At 36.3% G+C, this 25,856-nt stretch overlaps 1 protein-coding gene across 2 annotated transcripts in view; it reads right to left on the reverse strand.

The window, feature by feature from the left end:
• The window catches only part of CDK19 (cyclin dependent kinase 19), a 170,433-nt gene that overhangs the window by 88,315 nt on the left and 56,262 nt on the right, over window positions 1-25,856 (reverse strand). For both annotated transcript variants that reach the window (XM_047733061.1, XM_047733062.1), the window contains one exon: window positions 16,211-16,286. In XM_047733061.1, coding sequence (XP_047589017.1) covers window positions 16,211-16,286 — 76 coding nt within the window. The remainder of the gene's footprint in view (window positions 1-16,210; window positions 16,287-25,856) is intronic.

Below are 25,856 nucleotides of genomic sequence, written 5' to 3' on the forward strand. Positions count from 1 at the left end.
GAAACCTGATTCTTCTCTATCTCTGCCTGCCACTCCCCTGCTAGTGCTCGCTCTCTCTCTCTCTCTCTCTGACAAATAAATAAATAAAATCTTTAAATAGATAGGTATATAGATAGATAAATGAAATCGAATTTAATACTGTCTCTCTTAAAAACCTTCAATGGCTTCCTGATACTCTTAGGATAAGCCTTAGTAATTTACAAAGCCATTCAAGATGGCCCAGCCCTGTTAACATAACATTCCTATCCCCAACTCTTTCTCTCAACCCAACCATATTAGACTTTTATTCCCTTAATGCACCAAACTCTCTAGTCTTTATTTTGTATTTTTTATACTACTAGTATTTTATTGAGGTAGAATTTACATATAGTAAAACACACAAGTCTTAAGTGATCGGCTTGAATTCTGACAAACATAGACATCTATTTAACCATCAACTAGATCAAGACAGAGAATATTTTCATCACTCCATAAAGTTCCTATGTACCATTTCTACCCAACGCCATGCAATCACAATTCTGATTTCTATCACAATAGGAATTTCTGTCATTCCTGAATTTCATATGAATGAGATCATATCCATATATATTCTTTTGAGTCTGGCTTCTTTTATTCAACTTAACATTTCAGATATTCATCTTTGTTACTGTATCAGTTTTCTTTTTTAGAGTTAAGTAGTAATCTTTCCTATAGATATACCATAAATTGTTTATTCATTCTCTGATTGATGGACATTTGAACGGTTTCCTGTTTGGGGCTATTATGAATAAAGCTTTTATGAACATTCTTCTATAAGTGTCCTATGTTTGTATGCATTAACTGCTCTTGAATTATACACCTACAGATGGAATTGCTGGGTCAGACAATGTGTCTATGGATAAATTCATCAGAAACTGCCAAGTTTTTTCACCAACGTGTCTCTACCATTCTACACTTTCACCAGTGCCAGTTACTACATATCCTCACCAACGATGATCACTCTTCCTAATCTTAGCCATTACAGTGGATGTATAGTAACTCTTAATCTAATTTTTTAATCAAAATGATATATTTATAATTTTCAAAAATAAGACAACATAGCAGAGATTATAATCTAACAATCCTCTGATCATCCCTCCCCTTCCCTATATACAACCACTTTTAACTCTTTCTGGTTTGGGTTTCCTATCTCTAAGCGTTTATATCACTATTCTTGACTTAACTTTAAACGTTATTGGGTTTCATGTATTATAGATGGAAGTACAGTTCATTTACCATGCTCCATCCCCATGTTCCCTCTTTATCTTCTTATACTCAGATGATCCTTTTCAGTTCATCTATTGTTTACTTTAAAAATTATCCTTAACACAAATTTCTTGTTTCAACTTTGGATAGCGAATTTATCATTCAGACATTACTGAAGGTGACCCTGGCTACAGTAGTAATTAAACCCAAAAATTCCAGTTGCTTAACACAATAGAAATTTATATAATGCTCTTGCAATAACTAATAATTTAGTAGGCTTAAGAGAATTAAAACAGTGTACTTTGAGAACATACTTGTTCATAAAATTAAGAGGATCCAGGCTCATTCTCTCTCATTTCTGGGCCTTCCCACCTGTTGTTTCCTTAGGCCAAATGCTCTTCCCCACTTCTTCCCTTCTTTACCCCCCCAGCTCCAAAGTGTCTTTCAGATTTACACAACCACAAAAATCCCTACAGAGCCCTCCAGACTCCCTCGTAAGGGCTATGTGTTCTTCCAGCATTGTGCTTAACTGTCCTAACACTGATTACATTGTGTTGAAATCTGTGTTTTCTTATCTGTGTCCTTCAAAACTATAAACTTTTTAAAGGAAAAGGAAAAATTTTGTTCACTGCTTCTTCCTCGATTACAACAGATACTCAAATATTTCATGAAAAATCAACTTATTTAAATAATTATTCATATACATATTATTTCTGTCACTTATCCATTAAGTCACACACAGTTAGGGGAAGGAGAATCAGAAGGGATCCCAAATTTTAGGTAATACAAATAGTCCACAAAGTTTAATTTTATATTTCAAATAATAATTGGCTTAAGCAGAAAGCTTAAAATCTTCTAATACTGGGAAAACTTCAGAACAAACACAATTGTTAATACTGTTAATGTAACAAATTCAAACTATTGCATTTATTCAATAATTTATTAAGAGGCCACTTTGTTCCAAGCATTGTACTAAACAGATTCCAAAAATTCAAGAGTGAATATATCAGACACAATCCCTGACCTAAAAATTATGAAGGCAGAGTGAATCTATACTGAAAATACCTTTAATGTATTATGAACAACAAAAAAAGAAACCCACAAAAATGAGAATCTCAACTTTAAGAAGTCCAATGGCTTATTAATTTGTTTTCAAAAAAGCACTTCAAATTCTTAATTAATAACTTAATTGAGCAACTGTTTATATAATAAAGGATTTCCTTATGCCTCTGGGAAAATTCTGAGTAAAAACCTACATATCTTGCATAACTGAACAGACAGGAAGACAGTCCCAAATAAGAAGAAAACAAGCATAAAACAAGCATAGTCTTTGTGGCTACAGTTGTGGAACAGATCTACTTTTGGCAAAGAGCAGAAAAAAAGAAAATACCTAAGAAATAAGGCAGAAATAAAAAGAGAAATATCAAATAGGATAAACAATAGAAGAAGTAGTAAGTGAAGTGAAAAATCAAATGACAAGATAAAAGTATTATCTAATGTGCTAATGAGCTTCACTCTTACATTCCAGATTCAAGGTAAAAATCTGGGGAATGAGAATCTCCTACGGCACTGTGAAGCCCACAAGTTAATCAATTTATATACACCACAATATACGTTAGCACAACACAAAAAACAGTGCTAATTCAATGGTACCCAAAACCACACACTGCAACCCAACTCCATGTCTCATAATTAGGTATGCATCTAAGATCTGATTAGCATTTAGATATCATAATAAAAATGCCTGATTCTGCAGCCTGCGTGGCTCAGTAGGTCAAGCATGAGACTTCTGATTTCAGCTTAGGTCACGATCTCAGGGTGGTGAGATTGAGCCCCACCATGGGCTCTGTGCTGGGTGTGGAGCCTGCTTAAAATTCTTTCTCTCTCCCTTTGCCGCTCCCCATCTTCCCTCTCTTTAAAGAAGAAAAAAAAATAGCCTGATTCTTATACATTTAAATATGTTATTTCATTACAAACTACTTTCTTTTGCTTTTTTCATAATAAAGGTTTATCATTATCATTATGTTTTTAGTTATGCATGAAAATAGGTTATATTATCTATAAATTTCAGTTCAGGATAGTAAATAGAACTATACAATAATTCTTATAAAGGGGGAATTAATTAGGTCAACTGGCATTAAGGAGCACTACTACAGCATCTAGGAAGGAAGTTATTGGATAACAAGGCATGTGTATCTTAACTTTACTAGATATATAAATTATTTTCCTCAGTGCTATAATATAATAATTTACAATTCTACTAGCACTATGTGACAGTTTCAGTATTCCAAATCTTTGCAAATACTGGATGCCGTTACCAATCTAGTGGGCAAAAGCATACCTTATTATGGTTTTAGTTTCTGTTTCTCTGACAAGTAACATAATTGAGCATCTTTTTTATTTATTGGCCAATAATGTTTCACTTTTTTTAAAGTTCTTATTTAATTCTTTAGACGCCTTTTCTATTGGATTAAAATTACCTAAGATTAGGGGAGCCTAGATGGCTCAGGTGGTTGAGCATCTGACTCTTGATCTCAGCTAAGGTCTCCATCTCAAGGTTATGATTTCAAGCCCTATGTTGGGCTCACGGGGGGGGGGAAAAAAAACCCTAACTTTAAGAATTCTTTCTGAGGGAGAATAACTTAAACACCATACACCATGCCAGCAACATCCAAAGGCCAAAACAACAAATAAAATTGGGCTTCTTGGGGCATCTGGGTGGCTCAGTGGGTTAAGCCTCTGCCTTCAGCTCAGGTCATGATCTCGGGGTCCAGGATCGAGCCCCGCATCAGGCTTTCTGCTCAGCAGGGAGCCTGCTTCCCCCCTCCTGGCCCCTCTCTTTATCTGCCTCTCTGCCTACTGGTGATCTCTGTCAAATAAATTTTAAAAATTGTTTTTAAAAAATAAAAAAATTTTAAAAAAATAAAATTAGGCTTCTCAATCAGATTCTTTTAATATAAGATGGTAGGGCACACTTAGCAGATAGACAGACAATCTGGAAGGGAAAAAAACTTTTTTAAATTAGAACTTAGAAAAAAAGGTGACAAAGCAGTTTGTACTCAAATCTGTTATTACTACTATGAAAATAAGATTTTCAAATATCTTTTTCTCTTCTTGATATGGTTTTACTATGAAGAATACTTAGCATTATCTTGGGTAAATTTCAATCCTCTGGCAGTTATTCAGTTGCAAATGCTAATTTACCATCAACTATTCGAATGCTGTATTGTCTAATAATATCAGTAAAATCTACAAACTGTAGAAATTCCAGTTAGAATGAATTTCTCCTAAGTAGCCTATTCAAACCTCGAAATTACTGAGTTGCTGAGTATGTTCAGAAGCCTGTAAGCCAACATTTATGTTTAATCAGTTCATCCCACTCCCATTATACACTGCCTTTTATAATAATACCAAATTATCTAGGGATGCCTAGGTGGCTCAGTTAGTTGAATGGCTGACTCTTGATTTCAGCTCAGGTCATGATCTCAGGGTCCTGGGATGGAGCCCCACGGTAGGCTCCACGCTCAGCAGGAGTTAGCTTGTAGATTCTCTCTCCCTCTGCTTCTGCTCTTATCCCCTTCCCCCACTTAACACACATACACACACACACTCTCTCTCTCTCTCTCTCTAAAATAAATAAAAATCTTTAAAAAAATAGAATTACCTGTTTCTGAATAATAATCTTCCTCCTTTCAATATGCAGTCTATTAACTCTAGTTTGTATCTGTTAAAGTTCTATTTCTCTTTTTTTTTAAGACTTTTATTTATTTATTTGACAGAGAGAGAGAGATCACAAGTAGGCAGAAAGGCAAGCAGAGAGAAAGGGGGAAGCAGGCTCCCTGCTGAGCAGAGAGCCCAATGAGGGCCTCAATCCCAGGACCTTGAGACCATGACCTAAGCCGAAGCCAGAGGCTTAACCACTGAGGCACCCAGGCGCCCTAACATTCTATTTCATCTTAACAAACCATCAGAATGGTGCAAAGTCATTTAAGTCAAAGACCTATATTAAAAATGTGAACAGGGACGCCTGGGTGGCTCAGTTGGTTAATCGGCTGTCTTCGGCTCAGGTCATGGTCCCAGCATCCTGGGATGGAGTCCCGCATCGGGCTCCTTGCTCAGTGGGGAGCCTGCTTCTCCCTCTGCCTCTGCCTCTGCCTGCCACTCTGTCTGCCTGTGCTCACTCTCTCTCTGACAAATAAATAAATAAAAAATTTAAAAAAAAATAAAAATGTGAACAGCTTATGTCACCAGAAAAAGAGATATAAAGCCAAAGTAACCGAACAGTAATATGAGACTATGTCATTATGATAATCCACTGGTACTTGAAGTAACTAAGCTGCTTTGCCTAATTATACTAAATTCTTAGCTATCATGTGTTATTGTATCAAAACCCTAATTATGGGCTCTCCCTGTTTCTGATCCCTATCACATTAGATTACCCCATTCACTAGCTCTCTACTGACTCAAGACAGCTACTGACTGACTAAGAACCTGCATGCCTCATTTACCTGGTTACTTCCTGAAACCTCAGCTGCCTCCCACGTCCCCAGTCTTCTCAGCTCCCTCATTATCCCTGCCCTCCTTTATTTCTCCCAGGCAATATCCTAGTCCCCAATCCTCACTGTTTGGATAAGACAGTTTCTTTCCCTTTTTTCTGGTTGCTGTAAAGCCCCCTAACCTGTGACATGGCTAATCTTCCCTAATCCCTACTCTAGTTTCTAATGCCTCAGACCCCTGGCCAGTGACCTGGATGTGAAGAGCATATTTCCTTTTAGGAAACTATGACAAGGCAAGGTATAGCCTAATATATAAGACTTTAATTATGAACATGTTTCTCCCTCAAAACAATGTTATAAGTAGTGCTCAGGTATGGCAGTACTAGAGTCCCACAGCTCAGTTACCTACGGGTAAACAGGTGTTGGTACAGTAGACTGGTAACCTGGGCATGACTTACATCAGTGTTCCCTGAAGCAAATGACATTTCAAACAACTGGCTTAAAAAATAAAGACTTAGCGGGGCACCTGGATGGCTCAGTAGGTTGAGCGTCTGACTCCTGGTTTTCACTCAGGTCATGGTCTTGGGGTCATGGAATTAAGCCCCATATAGGGCTCTGCACTCAGTGCGGGGTCTACTTGAGATTCTCTCCCTCTGCCCCTTCCCCCACACTCACATGCGCTCCTCTCTCTCAACTAAATAAACAAATAAATCTTTTTTTAAATAAATAAAAGACATCCATCTTCCAAAAAAAACCCTGTTCTGTATTCTCTCAGCAAGCAACACTATGTTACAAAGAGCAGTGATCAATTTCTGTTAATTGACTGATATATTTGAAGGAATGGGGGCATGAGGGCAAAATCATATCTGCTGCTACAAGTACGTTTTAAATATAATCCAGCATTCACAGACAACAGTGAAGTAATTGAATTTTTACAAGTGTATTTACTGGCCTCCTGTTTTTATTACTGATCAAAGCTAAGGTCACTAACAACTTACCTTTGCATCACATTGACAAATTCAACTTAAGAGAAAGGAAGAAACCTAACCTTCACTGAGAACTGATTATGAACTAAAACGTTTATATGCTTTAAAAATACTGTGATAGTAGGTACCATTAATCCTATTTTAGACAGGAAGAAACTAAGGTTCACAGAAATTAGGTATTTCAATAGTTGGGTTATGAATAATTTTTATTAGGCCAAAAAAAAAAAAAAAAAGAGAGAGAGAGATTGGATGTTTAATTCCAAATCCAAATAAATCAGAATAAGTAGTCTGAAGGATGAACTAGAAACATAATTAGAAACTAGCCGTATTTTAACCCAAGAGCTTAGAGGCCCATATAGTGTACATCACTAAATATATGCTAAGGTCAGACTCTGCTCTCACAGGCAACTCCTCCCTCCTAAGAACTGTTAAGATTCTTGAACATATCTGGAAAAAAGTATTTGTCCAAGTATTTCGTGTGATTTAGCTGATATTCTGGTTCCACAGTACAGCTGAGAATGACCTGGAACATAAGCAAGAGACTCAGAGGCTCAGAGAATCTGAGAAATCTGGGCAATCTGTGGGCGGCTGCATGGTCGGCTTCCTTGGAAATGCTAGCCCTAGAGGCAACTCAGGACAAAACCCGACTCCCTGTTCAAATAGCTTCATTTTTAAAATCCCGATTATACGTCAATATAATTAATTTAATTAAAATAGCTTCATTTCTACAGCTACCTAGAAAATGGGTCCTTGAAGAGCAACGTGCCCAAGACATACAGAAGTAATGGTGAAGTGCAGATATGACTCCAAGTCTTTCTGAATCGAAAGTCCATATTCCTTCTCAGTTTACAATCTGAAGCCAAAGCCAATTTTTTAAAAAAGTTTTTGAAGTTTTCCTACTTTGATCTCTTATTCTGAATCTAAGTTACTAAATTTAAGTTAAATTTTATAATTTAGTATCTTCTATAATATGCTTCAAAAATTAAATGTATAGAGCCTTAAAAATAATTTACTTTGACCAGTGAAAACAATTTCAACTAAAAATTATATTTTCTTTGATTAGAGCTTAAATAGGAAAAAGTTGTTACTGTCAGTAATAGTAATAATAGTAATAAGAACCATTTACTGTACATTTACACTCAGGCTGTAAGATAAGCCCTTTTCATACCACTATCAGATTTATTTTCAGTGATATTATTTTCAGTGATATTTAGTGATACTAAATATCACTAGTATAATTTTGATTCAATATTATTTAAGAGAAAAAGAAGCAACACTAAAAAAAGGGAATAGTCAATTAAATCTAATCTAATTAGAGCAGGAAGATGAAATTAATCATTTTATATTTTTAGAATTGAAATAACTAATTTATTTGATTTATTTAGTAGGGAGGATACTGATACAGCAAAAAGCCAACTCTTCCAATTACACACCCATTCTTCACAGACAGAAAGGAACTACAGAAACCACAGGCCCCTAAAGGCGCTGCTTCCAACCAACTAGTCTATTCTCCTAAACAAGAAGACTGAAAAGTGAGTGAGTTTTCAGTTACATATATGACCCATGTTACCATACCAATCCATCTTCCCTCACCATAACACACACCACACACACACACACACACACACACACACACACAAACATACACACATTAAAAAGTGGTGAGGAAAACCAATTTTATCTTTTCCAAAACTGTTCCTTCTCACCTTAGTTACCTTTATTTAAAAAAACTCAGAAACTACATGACTCGCCTCTTTTCTAGCACTGGAAACAATAGGTATTTATTAATTATTTTTTTTTTTAAGATTTTATTTATTTATTTGACAGAGAGAGCAAGAGAGTACAAGCAGGGCAAGCAGCAGAGGGAAAGGGAGAAACAGGCTCCCCGCTGAGCAGGGACCCGATGTGGGACTCGATCCCAGGACCCGGGGATCATGACCTGAGCCAAAGGCAGATGCTCAACTATCTGAGCCACCCAGGAGCCCCAACAATAGGTATTTAAGTCAGCTTCTGAGAATACAAAGATTCACTGCTAGTCTTCTCAGAAGAAACAAAGTGGATTGAAATAGAAGTACACACAAACAGATAAACACACACACACACAATGATAAATTATAAGAGACTCGTGACCTAACATATATAGTAAGGCAGACAGATCCACCACAAGACTGAGGAATCTGCTTGTCACTCCTCTTACCTCTCCCTTCTACCTTCTCAGCTCTTGAAAGGAAATGAAAAGTGCTATACATGGTTCCTCCCTATCAACTGACACTATATCCATTTCCCAGATTCATCCTAAAATAATCCCAAACCCTATCCCCAACTCATACAAGATCCTATTTTTCATTGTAAGAATCACCAAGAATATATTTATTTTGCCAAGAAAGCTAAATATATTATACATACATATGAGAAAAGTAGTAAATATCACTATTCAATCATTGCAAGAAAAAAACACATTTTAAAAAGGAAAAAAAAAATCTATGCTGAGTCTTCAGTCCCAAAAGTAAACTTTTGTTTGTTTCTAAGGAGAACACAAGGACCACACCAAAGAACAGATTTTGCTCAAAGGCAATTTCATACATAATTTATTTAGTTCTAGTATCCTAAAATCATGCCAAACTTTTTATATAGTTATTATATAAAAATAATTATTAAATAATCATGTTAAAAGTCTACTGGGAAAAAAAACTTTTCTACTTTTAGTGGTTTTCACAAAAACTTAGTATTATAGTTTGTTTTTGTCTCCTTCATAGAAAGGGTAAAATACCTGAATTACACATCTATTTCCACAAATCTATACCTCTATAAAGTTGGACACATATATAAGGAAAAATTTGTATTCCATGCAACATAAAAGCAATTGAGAGGATATAATTAATCTTGATGAGAATAAGCAGGTATTTCTCAACCTTCAATATAAGAAACTTTAACAAAATAGTTTTAAGGTTGATAAAAAGAAATATATTAGTAAGAACTGGAACCTTCCTCATAGACATTTTAAAGTTCTTCTCAAGGAATCCACAGCAAATGTACATTTTATCAATTGCATTTCACACATTTAAAAAAGCAAAAGCTTATTCTTTGATGACAGGGGTAAGTTTCAGGCATTCCACTGAAGTTTACATAGTGGCCTATTACACCCCATAGTGGCAAGAGAGGTGAAGAAATGGTGGCAAGTCTGTTAACTGCCATTCCACCCTGTCCACTCTGTGCTATGCAGAAAAACTGCAAGGGACAGTACCTTACAGCTGATCCCATCTGTCACCTGTCACCATGGAATCATCGGTGCTGGGTGCTGGCAGTTACCCAGAGTCTGGACAAAACTGTGCAGAGGTGAATGAGGAAATGGCAAATGAAAACCAGCAGTCAAGAAGATAGCAAGAATGATAGGAAGTCAGGTTTTCTCTATTTCTCTTCCCTCCTCAGCCTATGCCTCTGCCCTGCTTCCCTGACTAATTTTCCTTTCCGTCTGTCTTCACTTTCTTTAGGAACAGCTCTATTTTTTGAAGAGTACTCAGGAGTTATATATATATATTTACATTTATATATTATATATATGTATATATATATATATATGTATGTATATAAAGATTTTATTTTTAAGTAATCTCTACACCCAACATGGGGTTCAAACTCACAACCCTGAGATCAAGAGTCACAGACTCTGGGCACCTAAGTGGTTCAGTCAGTTAAGCAGCTCAGGTCATGATCTTGGGGTCCTGGGATGGAGCCTCACATTGGGGGCTGGGGGGTGGTTTATGGAGTTGTCTACATTCTCCTGGATCTACAGTCCAGTCCCTCTTCACCCGCCTTACACTCTCTGTCCTTCTACCATATCAAACAGAAAAATCCAAATCTGCCTTCTCACACAGGGTTGCTAATGAAGAGAACCATACAGTCATGCAGACTGGTCCCATGACTCATCTCCTCCTTTAGGTGGACTACAATGCTTCTATAATCTTATCTTTGATCAGCAAATTTTCACATATCCTTCATCAATTACCTCAAATGCTCATCACTTGACACCACACCCACAAAAAAAGAGGCACCCAAGAATGTAACTACCTCATCATCTCCCTAGCAAACTGACATATGTTGACATCAACATTTCTTCTCTCACTGCAGTTTCTGAGGATAAACTAAGTATTCCATTTCCTATTGATGGCCCATCCTTCCAGCTGGGCTATGATCCACTAATTTTTACAAATCCTTCATTTATAGACCCTTTATCCACTAATAAACCCATACAGCTTTACTGATTTTCCTCCAAATTTACTGAGATATAATTAATGTCCAATAACCTGCACAAATTTAAAGCATACCATTTATGAGTCTTGACATAGCTGCACACCCAGGAAACCACCATGACAATTAATATGATGAAGACTTACATCGTCTCCAAAGATTCCTCATACTCCTTTGTAATATTTTCATTTCCATTTCACTCTCAAGCAATCACTGATCTACTATCTACCACCATAGATTAGTTTGCATTTTCCAGAATTTTCTATAAATGGAACCAGGTAGGAAAGAGTGCAACTAGAAAAAAAAAATACTGTAACTATGCCCATGTGCAAAACTGTGGGCATGTCCAGGAAACAGATAAAAAAGGCTCCAATTTCTTACCCATTAAGGCTATACAAGCAGGATATGAAAGCTAAAGCAGAGTCCCAAATTAAACAGCAATAAGATACTTATTAGAACAGCTAATATCCAGAACACTGACAATAATAAATGCTAGAAACAAGAAATGTAGAGCAACAGGAACTTTCATTCATTGCTGGTGGGATTACAAAACCGTACAGCCACTTTGGAAGATGGTTCGGTGGTTTCTTCCAAAGTACACATACTTCTACCATACAATCCAACAATTATATTCCTTGGTGTTTACCCAAAAGAGCTGAAAGTTATGTCCACAAAAACATGCATATGTCCATATGTGCATGTACTGTTCATAGCAGCTTTATTCATAATTGCCAAAACTTGGAAGCAACCAAGATGTACTTCAGTAGATGAATAGACAAATGCACTACGATACACCCAGACAATGGAATACTATTTAGTGCTAAAAAGAAATGGGCTATCAAGTCATAAAAGACATGAAGGAATCTGAAATGTCCATTACTAAGTAAAAGAAGCCAATCTGAAAAGGACACATACTGTATGATTCCAACTATAGGACATTCTGGAAAAGATAAAACTATGGAAACAGTAAAAGGATCAATGGTTGTCAGGGGCCAAGCAAGGTGGGAAGACGTATAAGACAAATATGCAGAGCATAAGGGATTTTTAAGACAGGGGAAATATTCTGCATGATACAATAATGACAGATACCTGTCATTAAATATTGTCCAAACCCACAGAATATACAATACCAATAGTGAAACCTAATGTAAACTATGGATTCTGGGTATCAACATAGGTTCATCATTTATAACAATTGTACCACTCTGGTGGGGGATGTTGATAATGAGGTAGGCTATGATAGGTGGAGGAGGGAATATATGAGAAATCTCTTTAGACTTTCTACTCAATTATTTATAAACTTAAAACTGCTCTAAAAAAGCCTATTAAAAGAGACACAAAGTAATTTTGGGGTTGAAAAGTACAACAACTAAAATGAAAATTTCAGCAGCATATCTGAGTTGGCAGAACAAAAAAAAACAGCAAACTTGAAGGTAGGGAATTGAAAGTATCCTGTCTATAACAAATACAAAAAAATAATAATAATAATTAGGAAAAATAAGCAGTCTCTGAGACCTGTGGGACACCAACAAGCCTATAAACATGTGCATGTTGGGGTCTCAGGAGAAAACAAGAGAAAGGGGCAGAAACAGTATCTGAAGAAATGATGGCTAAACATTTTCCAAATTTTATTGAAAAATATTAACCTATACATCCAAGAACACAACAAATTCCAAATAGGATCCACACTTACACACATAGTCAAATTGTCAAAGGAGAAAAAAAAAAGAATCTTGAAAGTAGCAGGAAAAAAACTCATTGTGTACAAGAGATTCTCATAAATTTATCAACTGACTTCCCATCAGAAACCAGGGAGGCCAGAAAGCAGTGGATTAATATAGTCAAAGTGATAAAAGAAAAACACTGTCAAATAATTCTATATCCAGCAAAACTATCCTGCAAAAAATCAAAGGAGAACCGGTGAGGAAAGAAAAAAGAAGAAGCAAGTAAGACATTCCCTAATACAAAAGCTGAGACAATTCATCACTAGCAGATCTGTTTTATAAAAATTATATTTTCAGGGGAGGTGAACCATGAGAGACTATGGACTCTGAAAAACGATCTGAGAATTTTGAAGGGGTGGGGGGTGGGAGGTTGGGGGCACCAGGTGGTGGGTATTGTAGAGGGCACGGATTGCATGGAGCACTGGGTGTGGTGCAAAAATAATGAATACTGTTATGCTGAAAAAAAATAAAAAAATTAAATCATGGCAAAAAAAATTATATTTTCATAACTGGAGACCTTCAGGTAAAATGAAAGGACTACAGACGGTAATTTATCTACACAAAAAGTAAAGGGCACAGGTAAAGGTAAAAACATGGGTTTAAAAAAAAGAGCATAAATGTATTTTTTTTTATTTTTTTATTTTTTTATTTTTTTCAGCATAAATGTATTTTTATTTGTAAATTTTTTCTTGTACATGATCTAAAAAACAACTACATAAAGTAATAATTACAAAACTGTGTTAGCAGGCTTGTAAGGTACAAAGAAGTATGTATTCACTTAGCCATTACATAAGAACATCCATGCTCAACTTACATCAAAATTGCTATCACACTGGAGCTAGGTCATTCAGGTAGTGATAAAATACTACTCAATCTAGAAACTACGTACTTTCTAAACATCTATTAAGCAAATTCTCAATAAAACTATGAAGACTGTGAATGGGTCATGCTTTTCCAGCTTCTGCACAGCAAAATAAACAAAATGAAAAGGCAACTTACAGAATGGGAGAAAATATTTGCAAACCATATATCTGATAAAAGGTTAATATCCAAAATAAAGGGGAGCCTGCATGGCTCAGTCACTTAAGCACCTGTTCTTGGCTCAGGTCATGATCCCATAATCCTGGGATCAAGCCCTGCATCCGGCTTTCTGCTCAGCAAGGAGTCTGCTTCTCCCTCTGCTCTACCCACTCACGGCCCCCATGCTTGCTCACTCTCTCAAATAAATAAATAAAACATTTTAAAAGAAAAAAAAAAAAGAATATCCAAAATATATCAGAAACTCATACAACTCAATAGTTTAAAAAGAAAATCCAATTTTAAAAAATAGGCAGAGGAACTGAATAGACATTTTTCCCAAGACAACAAACAAATGGTCAACAGGTAAAAAAAGGAGCTCAACGTTACTAATCATCAAAGAAATGCAAATCAAAACCTCAATGAGGTATCACTTCACACCTATATAATGACTATCATCAAAAGACAAGAGATAACAAATGCTAGTGAGGATGTAGAGAAAAGGGAACCCATGGATTCCTCATCATAGAGAAGTCTCTGTTTCAAAAACAACATCTACAACTAGGCTTTCATTTCCTAATAACTAATACCTTAAATATCAGCTTTTTTTTTTTCCCGGGTGCCTTGGTGGCTCAGTTGGTTAAGCAACTGCCTTTGGCTCAGGTCATGATCCTGGAGTCCTAGGATAGAGTACCACATCAGGCTCCCTGCTCAGCAGGGAATCTGCTTCTCTCTCTGACCCTCCACTTTCCGTGCTTTCTCTCTCTCATTCTCTCTCTCAGATAAATAGAACCTTTAAAAAAAAAACAACTCTTTTAAAAAAAAATCAGCTTTTCTCCTAATTAACTCATAGAAAGTAAATTAATACTATAGTAAATGATGGTACTCTAAAATAGCAAAATTGCACACTATATTCATATTGGTTGAGATAATATGTTTAAGAATTTTAGGGAACTAAAAAATCACTTACCAAATGCTTCATAGAAAGCTGCCAAGCTAAAGTTTTTTAAACAATATATTTATATTCTAAAGCAAACTTAGGATCATGGACTGCTAGTAGAAATTTTTTTTGTTCTGTTTATTCACTTATTAATTCAACAAACATTTATGGATCACCAGCTATGTGCCAGGCACATAGGAACTGGGGATAAAAAGACAGTCTCTACCCCTTAAAGTGTGCACAGTCTACAGAAGAGCTCCCAATCCGAAAGCAAAGAATTTATGACTAGAAGAGACTTTATAGTTCCATTATTTCACAAATAAAGAAACCAGCATTCGTGGCTAATAAGCCACTCAGGCCAACAGACACTCAGGTCTACAGATTTCCTGCTCCTGTGCTCTTTGCACAACACATTTTCTCTGACTAAGTGGTGATGGAGTCCTTCCATGTGGGTGAGGCAGAAACATGGAACTGGGAACAATATGTGGAGAGTTACCAAATTAGAAACTGAAACACCTGATGGACACAGATAATATAAATATTTAACAATTTAGAGACAGAAATCCCTAATAGATCTGATATCATATAAAGCCTGAAAAAGAAACTAAAGAACTAAAATAAGAAACTGAACTAAAATGAGGTAATATAATGAATGGTAAGCCTTCAAAGCCACAATTATGGCTTTGCCTCTGTTTACTGATAATGTTAAAAGGGGATATTAAAAGTACTTATTTCATATGACTGTTGTGAAAAGTAAATTAAGTCTTGAAAGCACTTAGTAAACCTAATAAATACTCAGTAAACGTCAGCTACTGTTATAGACAATCTTTTTTTTTTAAGATTTTATTTATTTATTTGACAGAGATCACAAGTAGGCAGGCGGGGGTGGGGGGCGGGGGGGGGAGGAAGCAGGCTCCCCGCTGAGCAGAGAGCCCGATGTGGGGCTCGATCCCAGGACCCTGGGATCATGACCTGAGCCAAAGGCAGAGGCTTTAACCCACTGAGCCACCCAGGTGCCCCTAGACAATCATTTCTTAAATGTACAAGTATGTCATATAAAGACAAAAAAATGATCTTTCTTTAAGGATTTATCTTATTATTATAATGATAGCCCTATTTTTCTAGCACTCAGTAAAATCTAGTATTAAAACATGTATTTAAAAATATATATTTAATATGCATAATATCTAATATCACCCTTTCTCTGTAGGCATATATCAGTCCTAAAATTACAAGAATAAAGTTATTATTTTATTAACAATGAACTGTATTAATAAAAAGTTCTATTGATTAATTATATTATTAATTATATTAATTCATAATTTAAATTAATTAAATCATCTTGTAGTTCAGTATTCCTAAGATTATAAATCCTAAATATCATTAAAAGAATGTTGAAAGTGACTTTCAAGTAATTAAAAAATTTATGCAGCTTTTCTCATCTTATATAAAACATCACTGAACTAATCGATATCTTTGAAATAGATGGAATACATCAATGAAACTATTTCATATTAATACCATTCATCATCCAATATCAATAACAAAATAAATAACATATTGATATCCACTTACTGCAATCTCTCTGCAAGCCGACATGGATATCCCTGTGCCTTCAATTTGCTTCAGTGCATATTCCTTTTCATCTTTTCTGCATATAAACAAAAAAAAATTATTTTTTCTAAACATTATTTTCAGATTCAAAATCATACAAAAACAATAAGTATACACTAGCTTCTCAGTGATATATTGACACTCTAACTAGGCATGCATTGCTTACTGCTTCTGATAATATTACAACTACAGAAATATGAAATACCAAAAAAATTCATGTTACGATGAAAACAGTAGACAGAGCCAAATCACAAAATTCAAAATTGAAACAGGATACTAAACACAGCACTACTTTCAAACAGTAAACAAGCATAAATATGAGCATATTGCAAGATAATTCTACTCCTGTCTTAATTATCTGCATCTATGAAAGCATTCTGTTCTAAACATTAACTACAAAAATAAATGACAGATGTAAACTTCTATATTTGATTAAAGTAATTTCAGAGATAAGAACCACTTAATAGGAGGGATGGGCTATAGAAGAATATCGACCCACCCTAGGGTCACCCTCCTTCTGACCTAGAATAGTGAACATTCAAAAACCTCAAAACCTCAACCAAAAGCCTTGGAAAGTCTTTAAAACTCTAGCCACCAATATCTCATTCTCAAGAACTCTAGGAAAAACCTAGTGTTACAGTGAATTTTCCAAATAATGTAGAGAGGGTTAGGATTTCTGCGAAATCCCAGTAGTTACCAGGGTGCTCAAAGGAAAACATCAGTTCAATAACGGTGATATAGTCCATAAAAATATAGTATTGCATGAGGGGCGCCTGGGTGGCTCAGTCAGTTAAGCGTCTGCCTTTGGCTCAGGTCAGGATCCCAAGACTCTGGGACTGGGCCCCACCTCGGGCTCCCCACCTCAGGCTCCCCGCTCTGCTGGGAATCTGCTTCTCCCTCTCTCTCTGCCTCTGCCTCTCTCCCTGGCTTGTGCTCTCGCTCTCTCTCTCTCAAGTAAATACATAAAATCTTTAAAAAAAAAAAAATAGTATCTTTAAAAAAAAAATAGTAACCCAGTGGCTCAGTGGGTTAAGCCTCTGCCTTCATCTCGGGTCATGGTCTCAGGGTCCTGGGATTGAGCCCCACATCAGGCTCTCTGCTCAGCGGGGAGCCTGCTTCCTCCTCTCTATCTGCCTGCCTCTGTCCCAACTTGTGATCTCCCTCTCTCTGTCAAATGAATAAATAAAATCTTTAAAAAAAAAAAAAAAAAAGGTATCATATGAGTACAGCAACACAGAATCCTCAGGATATTGACACCAGAACCAGACACAGCAAAATGTCAGAAATGTGGTTCATGTTGTGGGTTGTTCTGAGAAGAGGAATATAATCCAAGCCTCTGAGTTTTATCTTTTGATTATATTGGAGCCTCAGCAAATTTTCAACACACCATGATGGTTTTCTCAAATGATAGCACCTAAATGGTGCCACATCTGTCCTACTTACCTATTCCTTATCTTCCCCATGTGCATTTATTAGCAGATAAAGCAGTTTTTTAAGTAGGCTCCACACCTAGCACGGAGCCCAACATGGGGCTTGAACTCACGACCCTGAGATCCTGACATCGAGACCCAAGTTGAAATCAAGAGCCACATACCTAACTAAATGAGCCACCCAGGTGCCCCCACAGAAAAAGCAGTTTAAGAGGTTTATTTGTTATATGCTTTTTAAAACATTTTACATGCCTTTTGAAGATTTTCACAATCATCTATGGTTTGGGCAAATAAGTGAATTATAGTTACTTTCTCTCACCATCAGTTTGACAATTATATCCGTTAAGGAGCATTTTGACAAACAGAAAACACACCAGATATATCAACAGGATATAGACTGTTCTGCAATTATTAAAATGATAATCATGACCATCATCAGAAAATGGAAAATGTTTACTATGTATTAGCGAGAAAACACACACATTATACCAGATAAAAATAAACATACATCTAGACATATGCTGAAGATGACTTAAAAAATAAAAATCAGTTGTATTAAGATGTAGGAACATATGTTAATTAACTTCAGTGCTAATATTATATTATATTGTCTGTTAAATTAGAATTAGAGGGAAAAAGAGAAAAGCCAAAATAATTTGACACCCTGAAAATAGTCACCTACTAAAATAATCCTTAGTATCTTCAAAGTATTATCTTAGACATGTTTTAAAAAGCGAAGTCAAAACTAGGGAAAGCTTAAGTGATCAGTTTTTCCTTTTTCTCTATACTGTTTCCTCCAAGTATAAAACTAGACTTTTTCCAGCCTACCCAGAAGCCACTAAGAAGTACAAACACCAGGTAACTGAATGTAATTTAAGCCAAATGTTCCCCACCCCCAATCTTAAATGTACATGTGAACATATGTGCGAGAGCACTTATGCCTGAGATGTTTAACACAATGCTCACAATGCAAATTTCACACTTAATAATTAATTTAACTACCAAGTACTATTGCTAAATATTTAAGAAATTTGTTAAATTCTTAAAACGAAATTACATAAGCTCTCTGGCAAAACTTTCAATGAAATCATAATTTTTTAAAACACAAATATTTCAATCCCCAGTTCCCCTAAATGAAGTGCTCCAGAAGCTCATGTAATTGCATGGTTTTATTTTTAATACTGTAAAGAATATTACACAATCTGGATAGGTTATTGTTACTATGGAAACCATAAGTAGTTGTGGTTTTTTGCAGTAAGTCAAAAAGTGCAAAATTAACACATCACATTAATGACATTTGAATTTCACATCCAGGCTGTCAAAAGAATTTGAAAGCTTGAGCAGAATAAACTGAAGCATAGGCCTTTGCTCTGAATTACAGGATGGGATCTAGGAACAAACCCAGTAATTATTTCACTTAATAAGTTTAAATATAACTTCCATCTGCTAAATTAGCAAAATACTCGAAGATCTGCAAACTTAAGGTTTATCTGCAGCTTTGACATTGAGAGTGAAAGAAAGTGGATTATCTCATGGCCATTTCTCTTGTATATTAAGTCAGACGATGAGTGATAGATAAGGTGGCACCTCGGAGGTTTCCCATATGAAGAAGCGGCAGATCCCAGAGGGCAGGCAGGACTCACTTTCACCACGGTGCTATGTCAGTGCCAGTCTTTGGTCAGATGCTGACACCTTAGTTATGGAAACTGCAGATGCTTCCTTTCCCACAATGCCCACAAATACTTCAAAGATTAGCACGTGGGGCATGGAGGCTTTGTCGCTCTCAACCTATGGGAGTGCTGCCCCTCTTGGAAGCTTTCTCCAAGTGGTAGTGACGATTCATACCCCACAGCTTGTGTGTCTCAGGCACACATAATATTAAGTATCATGAAGGAACAATTTGTTCTTTTACGTGACAAGGCTGAAAAGCAGGTACACTTGCCCTTCCTACATTGCTACGATAACCTGGCTTTTGAGGCCGCTTGTTCTTTCTTAAAACGATCTTATTTCTAAATTACTTTAACTTCTAAATAAAAACCTGTACCCCTGAGACAAATAATATATTATATGTTAATTTTAAAATAATAAATAATAAAATAAAATAAAAAATAAATAAAAATACTTTATTATTTACTGCAATAAAGACAGACAAAGCAATTCCAAAGCCTTCAGATAAACTACTTTCTAAATTTTAGTGCAAATTAGACACCATGGTTAGAGTAACTGCATATTCATAATAATCAAAGGTTACTAAATAAATCCAGGAGAATCAAAAACATGTAACTTTTTAGAATAAACATGCATATATTTAATATGTACTTTTTTTAAAAAAGACATTTCTTCTATATGGCTGTAATGTCTATCAAAACCATGTGGGCTTCCCTTTCAGCAGTGACAAAGAAAAACAATTATTCAACAAGAACATTATGTAATAACAAAATAGAAAAATAAATTTGGAAGACACTGCAATTCTATTAAACTTTCCATCTGAGACACTATGTTCTAGAAAACTCATGATGCAAGCAATTCTATGCATAGTAGAAAATATAAGCAGCACATATTTGTACAAGTTGTAGAAAATGCTGCCTTAAAATGAAAGCTTTATCCCAGGCAGAAAACCAGGCTCAGTGGTAGAATTTAAATGTAATTCAGGAAAGAATTTCTCAAGTTTAAAGAAGCACGTTCAGGAACATTTCTTGAATGAAATATTAGGAACCGGTTTAATGGAAATGGTAGTCTCATGCCTTTCACTAATGTCCAAACTTGGTGACCAGCCTCCAGTCACTTTTAGGAAGGTAAAGTACCATTTGGCAGCCTGTATGTACAAGTGTAGGCCAAAACCCCATCTGTTATCATCATCATTAGGCCTAAGGCTTTTTTGACTCCCATCAATTCTACTACCAAGTATCCAGATCAGCCCTGGGCCATCTTTGGTCTCAAGGATCTATGACAGACAAAAAAAAAAAAAAAAAATTAGAAGCATCTTTCAAGATAAGATGAGGAAATTCAAGCTCAAGCAAGGCTGAGATAAAATTGTAATCTTCATGGGGTGCCTGGGTGGCTCAGTCCAATGAGTGTTTGACTCTTGATCTCGGCTCAGGTTATGATCTGAGGGTCCTAGATCAAGCCCTGTGTGGGGCTGGCTCTCTGCAATGGGGAATCTGCTTGAATATTCTTTCTCTCTCCCTCTCCCTCAGCCCCTCCCTCTGCTCGTTCTCTCTCTCTCTCCCAAATCAATTTTAAAAAAAATTTTTAGTCTTCAAACTAATAGGGTTAAAATGCTTTTCTTACTGTTTATATGGAAAACAGAGGAGATTTATTATTTTATTTTACATCAACCAACAAAAAACTACTGAGTAAATATTGTATGTCCCAACACTGTGCCAAACTCCAAGGATGAACAAAATTAGAGACTGACAATCCTAGATATCCTGAAGTTCACAATCCACCTGGAAAGAGATTCTGGGTGAGTGGGAAACATTAGCTGAGCTTCAGGGAAGGTAAACTCCATGAGTGATGGCTTAAAGGGAGGAGCCCCTCAAGCAGAGAAGGGATGAAGAGGTCAGAGAATTGCAGACAGAAGTACAGCATGAGAAAAATAATAGAGGCACATTCCAGAAACTGCTACTGTACGTAGGGCTGCAAGGTGGGGCATGATACAAGGAGCAAGAGACAAGGTTAGAAAAGTAAGGGGAAGGGATTATGTGAGTCCTACGAAAAAGTTTGTGTTTTGTATGTCAACAGTGAGGAACAAAAGGTTTTTAGAACAGAAAAGGCAGTTAACTGATCTTTGCTCAGAAAGATAACTCTGGTAACTAGAAAGGTGGCAGACCAGACATCTGGTAGTTTGCGTCAAATGTCCAGATAAGAGAAGATAAAGAGCGAGATTAGAACAGTGGCAGCAGAGAACAAATACAGATTCAAAAGACATTTCTGAGGCAGGACTGACAGAATTTAGTAACCAATTTGATTCTGAAGGTGAAAAAAAGGAAGACTCTGAAGACGGATGGAGAGAACACCACTAACCAGAGAGATGATGGTATGAATAAATGGAGACCAGGAAATATAAGATTTTACTCCACAGGCAATGAAAGTTACATATGAAGATTAATCTCATTAGGAAGAACTGAGATTAGAGGTGTGAAAAACAATGAGGAAGTGATAGCAATGTAAGTGTGAGCAAGTAGGGACCCGGATTTATATAATCGAATGTTAATTCCAAAACGGGTGTAAAATGACCCTGTTAAGCCCTCCTCATTTTAAAGATGAAGAAGCTAGGCAAGCAGCTGAGAGCAGAGCTGAGACAAAATCTTCCAGTTCCAAGTCCAACATTCTCCGTAACAGAGTGGTAACAGTAAGACTGGAGAAAAGAAGGAATCTTTGTGACGGAGTTGGCAGGACCAAGTTAACAAATAGTGAAGATCAAGGAGGCTGAATCAAGGAGAAGTCTTGAGGTTCTGAATTTGCTGATGGGGAAGACCATACCATGAAGAACAAGACTTGGGCAGATCTCAGAAGGTCCTTCAGCTCACAAACGACTCTTTTCAACAGAAAGAAAAACTCCAACCAAAAATGAAAATATCTGAGAAGTTCAAAAGGGAGATGCCCTAAAGGTGTTCACTGAGAAACTACTATAGTACTTTCAGACTAAAAAGACTTGAGCCTATATATATGTTACCAAATTAAAGGAAGTAGCACAAAGATGACCTTATTGGTGTCTAGAAAAAAACTCAAGGCAAGAAGGGGAAAAGGAAGAGAGACAGAGAAGGAAGAAAATACAAAAGGCAGAACAATCTCTGAACACTTTTTCTCTCACATCCTTTAAGAAGACAAACTATTCTATGAATTGGTCAAATTTCCTTTTCCAAATCTTAAGAATAGAACTCAAATAATGAAATCATCAGAGATATAGTATCCAAGATGGTACGATATTACCAGGTTTTTTTTTTTCAGCGTAACAGTATTCCTTGTTTTTGCACCACACCCAGTGCTCCATGCAATCCATGCCCTCTCTAGTACCCACCACCTGGTTCCCCCAACCTCCCACCCGCCGCCGCTTCAAACCCCTCAGATTGTAAAATAACATGGAGGACAAGGGGAGTTAGAGAGGAGAAGGGAGTTGGGGGAAATTGGAAGGGGAGGTGAACCATGAGAGACTATGGACTCTGAAAAATATTACCAGTTTTTATAGATAGGTTTTATCAATAAGTTATCCTTCAAACAATACGACAACCCAAGTCTTACCAACAAATTTTTCTTCAAGAATGTGGACATAAATCAATATCCTATCCCTTTTGTTTAATATGGGATGATTAGGCTTAACAGATTAAGAGGCTTCCGCATCCCACAGGGGAAAACATAACTATATGGAATTTTAAAAAACTGGAAAAACAAAAACCAAAAAAGATCACTCAGGTTTACATTGGTATCATTCTGAGTTATTCAATATTATGAACTCAGTATTCAGCCAGCCTAATGGTAATGATTCTTTACTGGGGAACTCTTTCCTTTGTTATAAAATACCATAATATTTTAAATTTTTTTATCATGAAATTTTCTAAAACTGAACAAAAAAATAAATGACAGTGATATTCTATGTATCTGTCACATGGCATCAACATATGGCCAGTCTTATTTCCACTGCCTATCCTCCTCTTGATTATTTTGAAACAAAACCCAGATACCACACCATTTCACTCATTAACAGTTCAACCATAATATCAATCACAGTATCTTTATATATCAATATTCAACCATAATATCTTTAATTATCAGGAATTTTTGTTTAAATGATAAAAGACGTTTAAAATAATTCTGAAATATTAAAAACCTGTTAACACAAGTTACTCTATTTGGTATTCCCTTATTAATGAAAAATGTCAAACAGTACTAGCACCCTCTTAATGTCTTCATCTATCAAACGTTTCATCTACTCATTCTCTAAACATCACCAAAATACAATAATGGTCTCCTCATTGAAGTTTGGGATTCCCTTGCAACATGGAAATTTGACAAGTTTCTCTTTTTGCCTTCATTCATTTGAAAAATTGCCTTTATTCGGGTTTTCTTAAAAACTGATCAATGTATCTCTTTCTCTAAAAATCAGTCTTTCATGTTATACTATGTCCATTCAGAATTCCAATTCCAGATAAACATTTACTAATTCAAAGGCTCTAAAATGATAAAATTTCCAAAACTCCTATTATGGCAAATTTGTATGGCCCAGAAGTTATTTTAATTAAAACAAATATACTTGCGGTAATACTTTAAGACATAAGACATCAGAGTGTTAAGTTCTAACAAATAATTCAGGATTGTATTACACAGAAAGCAATCATTAGCAAATATGTTGTATAAACCAAATTGTTAATATAAAATATTATCTTCCAGGTGCCTGGGTGGCTCAGTTGGTTAACTGGCTGACTTCAGCTCAAGTCATGATCCCAGGGTCCTGGGATCGAGCCCCCCCCCATCAGGCTCCCTACTCTGCAAAGAGCCTGCTTCTCCCTCTCCTTCTGCCCCTCCCCCTACTTGTACTCTCTGTGTCAAATAAAATCCTTAAAACAAATTTAAAAATAAAATAAAATATTATCTTCCCAGGAGAATTCTTGAATCTCAAATCAAATTTACTTGCTACAGAAGATAATATAACAAGTAATGCCAGACTCTCCTTTGTGCATGTGCTGTGTGCCAGGCCTTGAGTTGGGCTCTAGGAACAATAGGAAGAACAAGATGATCCTTTCCCTTGTGAACCTTTACACTGAGAGGCACACCAGCAAGGGATACAATCTGATAAGCAGTACCACAGATGTATATGCAAAGTACATCAGATAAAGAATGGAAAGGCTTTGGCTCTGGTGGAGGGGAGAGACAGAAGGCTATCAGGTATATAAGTTCAAAGGGAACATCTGAGTGGTCCTTGAGAGGTGAGTAGGATTTCATTAAGCAAAAAAGAAGGCTCAGGGTCTTATGGACACCAGAAATATATGGACAAAGTCTGAAGATTAAAATCTATGCTACATTCAAGAAATGAGCAGAAGACTTACATAGCTGGAACACGAGACATGAAATAACACAAAAAGAGCAAAGTAGAATTAGCATAGTCTTATACGGTATGCTAATAAGTTGGCATTTTCCTGTATAATGAATGGGAAACCATCAAAAGTTTTCAAGCAAGAGAAATATATGATTGAACAGGTACTCCCAACGAGCAGACAGTGTACAGGATGGATCAGAGGACTTAAAAGCAGAGGTTGAGCAAATAGTGTAAAAACTCTGGAAAAGGTTGATAAGGACCAAAATCAGGGTAAATATAGTTAAGAATGGGAAGAATGTATGTAAGACGCATTCCAGAGATAGACTCATCTACCGTAGCCAAATGGGCACACTGAAGGCATTAAAGAAATACTTGATTGATGCGTAAATGTGTACGCACACCTGTGTATGTGTATGAGAGAGAGTTCAACAGCCAGAGAAGCAGCTTAAGACAACTGAGGTTTCTCGCAGAGTGTTGTCTCAGTAAAAGTAAGGCCATTTACACTATCCCTTCTACACTCCCTCCCTCCATAAAGAATGCTGACAACAAGCCAGTTCACAAGCAGAGAATCAATTCATTTTGGACCTGGTGGTTCTGAAGGGGCTACTAGATAGCCAGAAGAAGATGAACCAAAGGAAATAAAACAAATGGAATTTGGAAAAGAAAACATCACTACACCAGCAACTGTTAAAACCATAGAAGTAAATGTGATCACAAGAGAAAGTGCTTAGAAGAAAAAAGGGCTGAAGATGGCAGTCATTATTCTTCATATCATTATACCAACCTATCCGTGTAAACTAACAGTGCTCACAGCAGAGGTCAAGGGATTCACAGGCTTCCAGGGCCCCAAAATCCACTGATGGCCAAAGAACTTAGAGATTAGGAGCACCTGCATGGTGCAGTTAGTTAAGCGTCCAACTCCTGGTTTCAGCTCAGGTCATGACCTCCTGATCACTGATTGAGCTCCGCATGGTGCTCCCTGCTCAGAGCAGAGTCTACTAGAGATTCTCCCAATACCCCTCCCACTCATGCTCTCTCTCTCTTTCTCTCTAAGAAATAAATATTTTTAAAAAAGAACTTAAAGAATTAAAAATAGAACCCATAACCTATTCATAGCACCCATGCCACTGGAGTTGGTAAG

The sequence above is a fragment of the Lutra lutra genome, chromosome 6 (assembly GCF_902655055.1).
Source record: "Lutra lutra chromosome 6, mLutLut1.2, whole genome shotgun sequence".
In the NCBI taxonomy this organism is placed as follows: Eukaryota; Metazoa; Chordata; class Mammalia; order Carnivora; family Mustelidae; genus Lutra; species Lutra lutra.